The 11,169-nt window shown below is 53.0% G+C and overlaps 1 protein-coding gene across 1 annotated transcript in view; it reads right to left on the minus strand.

The window, feature by feature from the left end:
* Nucleotides 1–11,169, minus strand: part of ASTN2 (astrotactin 2) — a gene marked incomplete at its 5' end in the record, with an annotated part of 312,614 nt that overhangs the window by 86,460 nt on the left and 214,985 nt on the right. Inside the window, one exon of the mRNA XM_082067996.1 lies at nucleotides 5,174–5,439. Within this exon, the coding sequence (XP_081924122.1) occupies nucleotides 5,174–5,439 (266 nt within the window). The remainder of the gene's footprint in view (nucleotides 1–5,173; nucleotides 5,440–11,169) is intronic.

Below are 11,169 nucleotides of genomic sequence, written 5' to 3' on the forward strand. Positions count from 1 at the left end.
GCTCCCCATTATAGCACGATCGGGGCGGCTACAATGCGGCTATTCTTCCCCGGGTAACGCGAGTCGGATGTGGGCTGGAGCTGCGGCAGGATGCTCCGGTGTGCAAGGCGGTGGACAAGGGCCAATTAGCAGATATTAAAGCAAAACCAAGTAATAAAATAAATAAACAAATCAGAAAAAAAACACCAAAACAAAACACACTCCAGACCAAACCAAAAAACTCACCTCAACAATACAAACGCTGTCCCCGTTCACCCTGGCTCCCTTTCAGCTTTGGCACTGGGAAAAGAAATCCCTGGCACTGGCTCTCTGTGCCTTCAGGGGCTGCTTTGGGGAAGCTGTATACAGCTCTGCCACCAGGTGCTATATGAGGACCAAAGTGAGCCTGTGGCATTGGGGACACCTTTCACCCTGTCTCCACAGCATCCCGCAAAGCTTCACCCTCCTCCTGCCAGGCCTGGGTGGCAGAGGACGCCAGGATGACCAGTCTTGAGGTCCGGGGCAATGGGAAGGTCTCAGGTATCTGCCCTCCTGGATGGGATCCAGCAGGATGGCCAAATTCTTCCCTGAGAAATGAGTCCCAGCGTGACTTCTCCAGCCTCTGCTTCAACGTCTCTGTCCCTCCTCCTCCAGGCTTGAGTCCTGCTCAAGCCCAGGACACATCTCCCCCAGCACATCTCTGGTCTCTGCTTAGGGAGGTTTTGCTTCTCTGCAGGCTGAACCGGGATGGCTGCATGGACAATGTTCACCCAGCGCAGTCAAGGACTCCTCTCTTAGACACAGTCAGGATTTCAAAGCCAGCAGCAGAGCACAGATGGTGCCCAACAAGGCAATCAGGAACACGGGGTCTTGGGACACCAGGATCCTGGGTTTCTCCAGTGTGCTCTTTTCCATCTGCTGTGCCCTTTAAGGGCAGTGTCAATGCCAAAGGGTATTGCAGCACCAGCAATACCCTTGGATGCTCCAGCCACAATGGTGAGCCCAGTGTGCACAAACCAGGGTGGGCTCCCCACCACCCTGACAAACAGGAGATGATGGAGATATGACAGAAGTTTTTCACCCCAGTGTGGGCCCTTTAGACCATCCATCCTGGTAATCCAGGGTCGGGATAAATTCACAGAAGGGTTCCCAGTACATAGCCAGGGATCAGCTCCATCACACCGTACCTTACAAACAGCAAGTGCAAGACAACACTGACCCTGAGACCTGACCAAGAGCCACCAACAGACGGCATCAAAACCAGTGACACTTTGTACTGCTGCTGAACTACAGAAAGTGAGCAGCTGGACCCAGGAGGAAAAGCCACACCAGTTTGTGCAGCTCCCTCTGAAACTGCCACCACCACCTCGCCATCACCTGTGCAAGCCAGGGAGGAAGGACACCAGCCCCATCATCATCAGCTGGGAAGCTCCTTGCCCACCCCAGCAATGCCAAAGTCCCCAGCCAGGCTGCAGCTACCAGCGACCGTGCAAGTTCTCTGAGCAGCGCTGTTAAACCACAAGGGGAAACAGAAACACCTCCCAGCAGGGGCTCAATCCGTCAAGTTCTACATCAAACCTAAATTCCAAGTCTTTGCTTCAAAGCAAGAAGAAAAGAGCAGTTCCCATTGACATGGAAATAAAGAGTTTTCCAACTTATTTCACGTGGGCAAAGCAATATATTTACACCTAATCTTCCTCTTGGAAACAGTCAGTTTTAGCCGAAATCAAACATGCATACATAGAAAAAATCACAAATCAGCCCAAGGCAGACACCCAGCAAGGAAACTTAAACCCCAGCACTTAGAATCTGGCAAGATCATCAGCAACCGAGAACATGGTCTTGTACTGTGCTGTAGCTGTAAATTTTAAGAAGTTAACTCACTGCACTGAGGCAGATGAAAAGACAAACCTGCTAAAAAAGCCCTGCACATACTGAAGTGGGCAAAATGGTTTTACCTGAGTCCTGCCGCATCTCTGCTGCTAGGCTGATGTGGGGAAAACCTTCAGCAAGCTTTATAGACGTTAGTATCCACATTATTAATGACCTTGCTTTCTATCTGTGTATGTGTATAACTATACGGACATATACAAAGAACTTAATTGTTTATGATTATTATTTTTTAATACTATGGGGGAACTAGGATGTGCTTGCAGTTCCCATAAGGTCAGTGTTTGCTGTATTATTATCCACATGAACGGGGAAAAGCAGGCAGGGGAGCACTGAGCTGTGGATGCTGAGCTGGGAGGTGCAGGACTTGGCTCAGCCCAAGGCATTTGCAAATCTTGTTTATGCCACAGGCAAACACCACTCTGCTGGTGCCTGGGAAGCCCCCAGGCCTCCTATTTGATGCTGAAAAAGGACATTTCATCATCCAGACTTCACATGAGACACTCCTGACAGCACCTGCCCTTTGGGAGCCCGTCCTGGTGTGCAGAGCGAGGAAGCGGTTTAAGCCAGTGGCTTTCTGTCACGCTCGCAAGGGACCAGGGCGCATCACTGCGTCCTGGTGACAGGGTGATGCCATGGGGTGGTGGCAGCTTACCATTGCCCCCAGACACTTTTCCTGGTCACCCTCCCTCCCCATTCATGGGGGAGGGTGAAGGGAAGGCCATGCCCCTGTCCCCACGGGCATCCCTTATCCCCAAGCTCGTGATGCTGCAAGAGGTGCAGGGAGCTGCTGAGGGACCTGGGGGGTTCAGCCTGGAGAACAGGAGGCTGAGGGGAGACCTTCTGATCTCTGAACTGGCTGAAAGGAGCTTGGAGCATGGACAGGGTTGGTCTCTTCTCCCAAGTAACAAGCAACAGGACGAGAGGAAATGGCCTCAAGTTGTGCCAGGGGAGGTTCAGATTGGATATTAGGAACAATTTCTTCTCTTCCCTCACCTGTCACCTCTAACCTTGGCACTGCTGGCCGAGAGCACCCTGGGGTTCAGGGGGAGCAGACACCAGCACCCTTGCATAGCCAGGCTCTCCGGGGTGCCCCTCTGCCTTCGGGTGAGCAGGTGGAGGAAGGAGGAGGAGGGATGCATCAAATGCAGCCCTCTGGATGATGACTGGGGCTTCTCTTGCTTGGTTGCTTTTGTTTGTTTGCATGTTTGTTTGCTGTTTTTCCCGGCACCCCGGCAGAAAGCACAATGTGGGCTGAGCTCCAGCTGCAGCTGGTGGGGCCAGGGGGAGGAGGCTGCTGGTGAGACATGGGCTCCAGCTCCCCGGGAAAAGGAGGTGTCTCAAAGTGAGCCCAGCAGCATCAGTAGGGCTGGGGGGACAGGTGAGGAGGAGGAGGGGACCTTGCAGCCCATGCCAGAGAGGCAGGGTGGCACTGCTACCTGGGCACAGGGCTGGGAAGGGAGCTGGTGGTGAGCAGGGTCCGTGGAGATCTCCTAGATCCTGCTGGGCTTTGCTTGCTCTCAGTTACCCCTTCCCCGCTGGCAAACCTACCTCTTGTACTCAAAAAAGAACTGTCTTCTTGTGGGTCACTGCTAGGGAGCATGTCTGTCTTGCCTGAAAGAACCAGCTTTTCCACTGCTCTCCCTGTTCCCGTAATGCCAAATCCCAGCACTGCCTTGGACATGCTGATAACACCAGGTCAATCTCTACGCAAGAATTGTCCAGCGGGAAGAGCAGGTTTGGGTGGCGAAAGGATGCAGGATGAGAAAACAGTGGGGGAACGGGAGTATGGGGAAAAGAGCAGGAAAGAGAAAGGAACCAAGGTGTGGAAGTCAGGCATGGCTGCATGGAAGAACCAGGAGGGCTGATAGACAGTAAAGCAAGAACAAGATCAAGGGGCAGATAAGGAGGGCCAGTCCTCATCAGGGACTTGGGGGCCAGAAGAAACAGTGGGGCTCTTTTGCCCATGGATCTGGGAAGGGGATGAAGCATCATTCCTGGTGGTCCCACCTCCGTGTGCTGGGACTGCTGCCCAACCTGCAGCCCTCTGCGTCCCACCCACCGCTGCTGCGCGCTGCCTCACTCCAGGCATCTTAATCAAGTGCAGGCTCAGGGCTAATAAGTGACTTTAAGCAGGTCTGTCATTTTTGGACTTGGGATTGGGGTTAGAGGGCTGCGGAAGGGGGGTGGGGGGCAGCAGCAAACCGAGAAAGTGGGAAATAAATCTCCATGGGATTAACACTGAAGTTCTTGCAGGAGGCAGAGGAGCCCAGCCCCAGGGAAGGGTGAACACCAGCTTGGCTGCTCCCTCCTGGAGTAACAGTGACCTCCTGTGGCTGCGGGACTGTCCCGAGGGGCCAGTTTTTCCCTCTGCACCAGCACTTTGCAAAGCCACGCTGGAGCCTCACGGGGCTTTGGCCACTCCTGGCAGAGCTAAGAGCAAGACCTCAGAGCCAGGAGAGAATGACTGACCTGACATCTGGCTTTTAAGACAGGACTCATCCTGCACACCAGTGTCTGCTGTGGGTGAACACCAGGAATGACTGTGGCACCGGCTGCTTATGGCATTGCAGCCAGGGCCATAGAATCATGGAATGGTTTGGGTGATCTTCCCAGCCCCCCCAGTGCCACCCCTGCCATGAGCAGGGACATCTTCACCAGCTCAGGTTGCTCAGAGCCCCGTCCAGCCTGGCCTGGGATGTCTCCAGGGATGGTTCATCCACCACCTCTCTGGCCAACCTGGGCCAGGCTCTCACCACCCTCAGCATAAAAAAATTTCTTCCTCATGTCCACCCTGAATCTCCCTCCTTTAGTTTAAAACCATCACACCTTGTCCTGTCGCAACAGGCCCTGCTCTGTCCCCATCTTTCTTATCGGCCCCTTTTAAGTCTGGAAAGGCCGCACTAAGGTCTCCCTGGAGCTTCTCTTCTCCAGCTGAACGCCCCAACTCTCAGCCTGTCCTCCCAGCAGAGCTGTTCCAGCCCCTGTTCATTCCTGTGGCTCCTCTGGCCCCTCTCCAGCAGGTCCATGTCTGTCCTGTGCTGGGGACCCAGAGCTGGACCAGCACTGCACGGGGGTCTCAACAGAGTGGGACAGAGGGAAAGGATCCCCTCCTTCCACCTGCTGGCCATGCTGCTGAAGATGCAGCCCAAGATACGGTTGGCCTTGGGGCTACAAGCTCATTGACACTGTCCTCAAACATGCTCACAAAAACACTGCCCAACATTTATGCAGAGACGAAAGTAGGCAGGCTTGAGAGGTGACTAACGCAAAACCACGGTGGTGGAGCTGGTCCATCACGCACCTCCCTGGTGTCGTTGTCCTGGATCAGCGCATACAGGGGCACCACTCGGTTGATCTCCAGCAGAACCGGTGTAGGGCTGAGCTGTTCCTTGCCTGGGCGCCGGCACAAATGGCAGGTGGATGGGCAGCGCCCCTTCTCCTCGCAGTGAATCTCCACACCTGAGATGAGGTGGTCATCAGACAACATCTGTGCTGTCAGCAGGCCCGAGAGATAGGTGATGAAGGGCATGGATTTCAACTCCTTCTTGTTGCCGAGCTCAGTTGTCTCTGGTTTATGAAGAGGAAAGAAAACAAAAAACATTAAATAAGTCTCAGTACAGTCATCCCAATCCCAGACTTGGCTGTAGCCAGGATAAACTCAGCTGCTAAAGGTGAAGGCCAGGTGGGAGCAGGACACCAGAAAGATCAAAGAGAAAAGGAGAAAAATGGGACTTGCAGGTCACTGCTTAGGAGAGGGTAGAAAGTGTGAGCATTTCCAGCTTCCTTTTTTGTAACTTGCATATTCACTTTCTGCCCTTCAAAATGAAACAAAACCACCCAAGTGTGTCTTCTCTGCCAAAAAGAAACCTCTGCAAAGGGACCGAGTCAAAGAGCTGAGCGCCTACACCCCCGCCCCAACACCAGCCCTCTCCAGTCCCTACAGTCCTTATCTCTCTCTTTTGGGTGACAGAATGGCCAGGGCACTGAGACAGACCCAAAGAAGCTGGCAAAGATGCTACGATGTGGGATGAAACCCCTTGGCAGAGGGGTAAGCAGGTACCAGAACAATCTCACCCTACAGGGAGACGTTTCCAAAAGCAATCACTCTGCTTTCAGGAAATATTCAGGTCTTTGAAACCCATTGGGAACTTTTTGGTGGTCTTAACCACAAAGAGATAAACCCAGAGAGCCTTATTTTATTCTGCCTTGGTCTAAGGAGGAAAGCGAAATAGCACACAGCTCATCAGAGGGAGATGGGCTTCATTGCCAAATCGCCAGCGCTCGCACAGATGAGCACACCGGAGCCACCAGCATTGGAGAGCAATTGCTGGTAGTGTTTGTGCAATGAGCTTTGGGGACATAAGTACAGTCCTGGCAAAATAATCAGCCTGTTTCTGTTCTTGAAACCTATCTGAGAGTGCCAGCTGCACATGTCGCTTGTGAGCCAGCTCCTCCGGAGCCAGGGAGAGCAGTGAAGAGGACAGTCCTTATCTGCTTGCTCAGGAGGTGGAAAGCACCAGCTTCAGGTGCCTTCAGGACTGCATTCATCCCTAGAAAGCTGGTGATCTCCTTAATGGGGACTGTGCTTCTCTCTCTCTATTCCCACCCATATCATCCACCACTTGCAGCGTCTCATCGGAGGCGTTACTCTGATTTGGGAGGTGTTTTCCCCCAAAACACACTCCTTTGTTCCCAGAGCTGCCATCACAACCACAGCCAAGGGAAAATCATAAAATCATTCCAGTTGGAAGAGACCCTCAAGATCATTGAGTCCAACCATAACCTAACTGTAGCACTAACTCATGTTCCTAAGAACCTCATCTATGCGCCTTTTAAACACCTCCAGGGATGGTGACTCCACCACTTCCCTGAGCAACATCCCTTCATCTCTCTCTCTCCCATCTCTGGGCTCAGTTTTGGTTATTTGTTCAGCCACCTGCACACACAGAGGGGGGTTGGGGACAAGCCCACTCTCCCCAGCAGTGAACTGGAGAAAGCTGCACGTTCCTGGAGCCTTGCTCTGGCTTTTATTGCCCCGTCGCTGCACAGCGATCATCAGTGCTCAGGCCCAGCTGACTGGCTGCTTCTTGAACAAAAATAAGGGCAGCCCAACCCTGTTCCTGACAAAGTCAAAAAAAGATTTTGCCGTTGGATTGGAAAGAATCAGAACCAGATCCTGCAACGCACCACTGCAATGCCATCTCCAGCTTCAGTGAAGCCAACGGGAATACTCCCGTTGTCTTCACCACAACCTGGGTCCAGTCCAGAGTAAGTAAATCCAGCTTCAGCGTTCAGGTCCACATTGCATGAGCCCCATGCACAGCTGGATAACCTCCTAGGGCACTCAATTGTTATTGCGAAGCCTCTGCTTTGCAGGTGACTGCTGTTGGGGCGCTGCAGAGGCCCCGTGCTGGCAGGAAGATGAGGCTGGGCTGCAGCAGCGAGGAAGGAGGGGTCGATTCCTTATCAGCCCTTGCATCCGCACAGGCTTTTGCTAATGCTGCTGGCGACTCAGCTGAATCCTGGCAACATCTGTTTGGAAGCACGGGGCCGCGGATGTGGTTAGACGCATCACGGCAACTTGTGGGAGTTATTAGTTAGTTTGTTTGTCAGAAATATGTATTTAAAAAAATAAAATAAAACAAAACAACACAACAAAACAAATGAAAGTACAGCCTTCCGCTAAGCGTCAAGTCTTGCGTAAGAAAGGGAGGATGAGCAGCACGGGGCGTACAGAGGTACCGCTCGCCTGTCGGGTGCCTGGCTCTGTCTCTGTGCTCCACCAGGATTTAATAACCTCAGAGCACGAGGTGACGGCATGCGGGGTCCCTGCTCGGGACGCACTGGTTGCAGATGTGGGGAAACGCTTCCAGCGCTCCCAGCAGCACCTCCTAGTGCCTGGACAAGTGGGAAGCACGATAACACCACTACTATAACAATAGCAAAAGCATAATACTTAATTCTTTTGTATTGGTGTGCTGTTTTGTCTTGAGAGGTCCCAGAAGATGAGGGTTTTGCTAGTGTTTCAGCATTCTATGCAGCGCCTCTTCCAAAAGATCCCAAGTCATTCCAAAACTGGGAATCACAGTATCACAGTATCACAGTATGTCTGGGATTGGAAGGGACCTCAAAAGATCATGTAGTCCAATCACTCCACTTCCCACAAGAATGCGGCCACATCAGAGATACGATGTGGTAGCTCTTCAACAGCAGAAAAGCTTGGAACAAGGAGAGGAGCTGAAGCTGTACAGGGAATGTCAGGAACAGACCCAGGTAGGGATTCCTCCAGGCTCAGTGGGTTAATCGTGCTGACACCAACCAGCTGCTCAGCTGGGCCTGATTTAGGAGCTGGGGTTTGCATTTCAGGCAAGGAAGGTGTAAATGTGGTCCATCGCCCCTTTACATCACCCTCCAGCTGGACAGACCTAACGCCACCTTGGGCAGGGCAAGGGGATTTACAGCCACACACACCCGCTGGCACAGGCTGCCCGTCTATCAGCTGGTGGAATAATACCCCGATTGTTGGCAAATCCATCGAAAGGGAGTTGGAAAGAAAATCGATAGATGTGTTTGCCTGGGAATTTCTCTTGCAGTGAGATATTGTCAGTGCAGTAACCAAGAGGTCTGTGAAGAGCTTGCATGGATTTAATACCCTGTCCCCAGGGCTCACATGGCTGCTGAGGCAAGGGAGGGCTCACTGAGGAACCGCTGCTAGCTTTTGGGAAACGCAGCCATCCTGTGGCACGGCATCCCACCCAGGAAGCTTGGATAAAAGCATGACCCCTGAAGGGTTTTTTCCAACCAAAATGATTCTCTGATTCTATGGGGCTCTGTCACGACATGGGGCTCTGCCACAGCGTGGGGCTCTGCCATGGTGTGGGGCTCCGTCGCGACATAGGGCTCTGTCACTGCGTGTCTGCGGGGCAGCTGTGGCCACCTCGGTCCGTGGGGCCCTGCTGCCCTCTCGTGGCACCGCGGGACGATGGCTCCCGGGCTGGGGATCCCGCCACCGCTCACTCTGTCACTGTCACCCCACAGCCCCTCTGCAGGGGCTTGCGGAGTCCTCATCATTCAGAGAGTCCCACGCCTCGGAAACAGGAGTCTGCCCACCCAAACGTGTAACATCCGAGAGTATCACCAGGACAGAATCTCCAGCACGTGATGCTTTGTGACCCCTTTCCTCCTCCCGTCATGTCTGGAGACCCCCATGCTGGCAGCTGCCTGCCTGCTATGCCCCCCTGCTGCAAACCCCTCCTCTCCCTGCCGATGCTCTGACCACTGCTCCCAGCCAATTAACCTCACTCAATTAAACACAGAACCCTGCGGACAACAAGAGCCCCAATGCCCAATTGCAGGAGTGGCTGGAGAGTCACAGTGCGGTGCTTTGTGGCTCAGCAGCAGGAAGGAGCCCTGCCTGCACCCTGCCTGCACCCTGCCTGCTGCAGGAGCCCCTCTGCCTGTGGCTGCTCCCCGAGGAACAGGCAGGGAAAGCGCAGAGCAGACCATCCCTTCTGCCCACATGTCAGCCAGGCAGGCTCTGCCATAACCTCAGCTTCAGATAAGGTATTTACAGATTGCAAGCCTGCGGCATTAAGACAAAAAGCCAGGAGAGCTTTTAGAGACCACCGATAAACCTCTATAAAAGGGGATGGTGCAAGCATCGCCGCTGAGCTCGTTTTATTAAAGGAACGAGCTCTGCAGAGCCTTGCACGGTGTTCGCTGCCTGCGTCAGCTTTCTCAGGAAGAGCCACTGCAGCCCTTCATGATGGTGTGAGACAGGCAGAGAGGTCAGTAATGAAAGCAGGAGGGACAAGAAGTGAAGAGGCAGGAGGGAAATGACTGATTCTCTGATTAACGACTCTGGTCATTAGTTCTGCGGGGCTCTAACAGAGCTGCCATCCTTTGCCACCTCCCAGGCGCGAGCAAAGGAGTCGAACAATCTGGCAACACACGCTCTCCTCTGATGGAGGGCAAACCCCAAAACTGCTTGATTCCTCACAAACTGCTGATTTCCTGCCTGCACCACAGCAGCTGCACCCATTGCCAACCACTGACACCAGAACCAGGGCCACCGCGGGAAAGGAATTAATATCAACCAGGTCATGCCCTGAGACAGTCCCTGCACAAGCAGCTGCAGCTGCCTGTCTGCTCGCTGAGGGTGTTTATGCACATCCCAATCAACTGATTACATTTGCTATTCTTTACCTAAAAATAGTCCTTTTGGTTCAGGGAGTCCACAGGGCTGCTCCAATGTAATTTATGAAACTGTGCTGGTTTTGGCTGGGATGGAGTTAATATTTTTCACAGTAGCTGCTTTGGGGCTGTGTTTTGGGTTTGTGCTGGAAACAGAGTTGATAATTTTGGGATGTTTTTGTGATTGCTGAGCAGTGCTTGCACAGAGTCAAGGCCTTTCCTGCTCCTCGCACCGACCCACCAGTGAGTGGGCTGGGGGTGCACAAGGAGCTGGGAGGGGACACAGCGGGGACAGCTGAGCCCAACTGACCCAAGGGACATTCATGGAATCACAGAATCATTTCAGTGGGAAGAGACCCTCAGGATCATCGAGTCCAACCATAACCTAACCTAACTCTAGCACTAAACCATATCCCTAAGAACTTTGTATAAACACCTTTTAAAGGCTTCCAGGGATGGTGACTCCACCACTGCCCTGGGCAGCCTGTTCCAATGCCTTTCTGGGAGGAACTTTTTCCTAATATCCAATCTAAACCTCCCCTGGTGCAACCTGAGGCCGTTTCCCCTCGTCCTATCACTTGCTACCTGGGAGAAGAGACCAACCCCCTCCATGCTCCAACCTCCTTCCAGGCAGTTGCAGAAAGCGAGGTCTCCCCTCAGCCTCCTGTTCTCTAGGCTGAACCCTCCAGGTCCCTCAACCACTCCTCATTCCACACCACATGAAGCTGTGCTCAGCAATAAAAGCTGAAGGAAGACGCAGGAAGAGGAGGATGTTTGGAGTGATGGCATCTGGTGTGATGGAGCCCAGCTGAACACCTGCCTGCCATGGGAAGCACGGAATGAATCCCTTGTTTTGCTTTGCTTGCACACGTGGCTTTTACTTTACCTATTAAACTGTCTTCATCTTAACCAATGAGTTTTATCACTTTTACCTTTCCAATTCTCTCCCCCATCCCACTGAGAAGAGTGAGTGAGCGGTTGCAGGGGCTGAGTTACTGACTGGGCTTAAACCGTTATAGAAATGGATCCAGAAAGACAAATTTTTTAATAGACTACACAAAACTGACCCACGGGCAGGACCGGGCAGGGGGATGGGCAGCGGCT

Source organism: Streptopelia decaocto (genome assembly GCF_964273445.1).
Source record: "Streptopelia decaocto genome assembly, chromosome: 17".
Lineage (NCBI taxonomy): Eukaryota > Metazoa > Chordata > Aves > Columbiformes > Columbidae > Streptopelia > Streptopelia decaocto.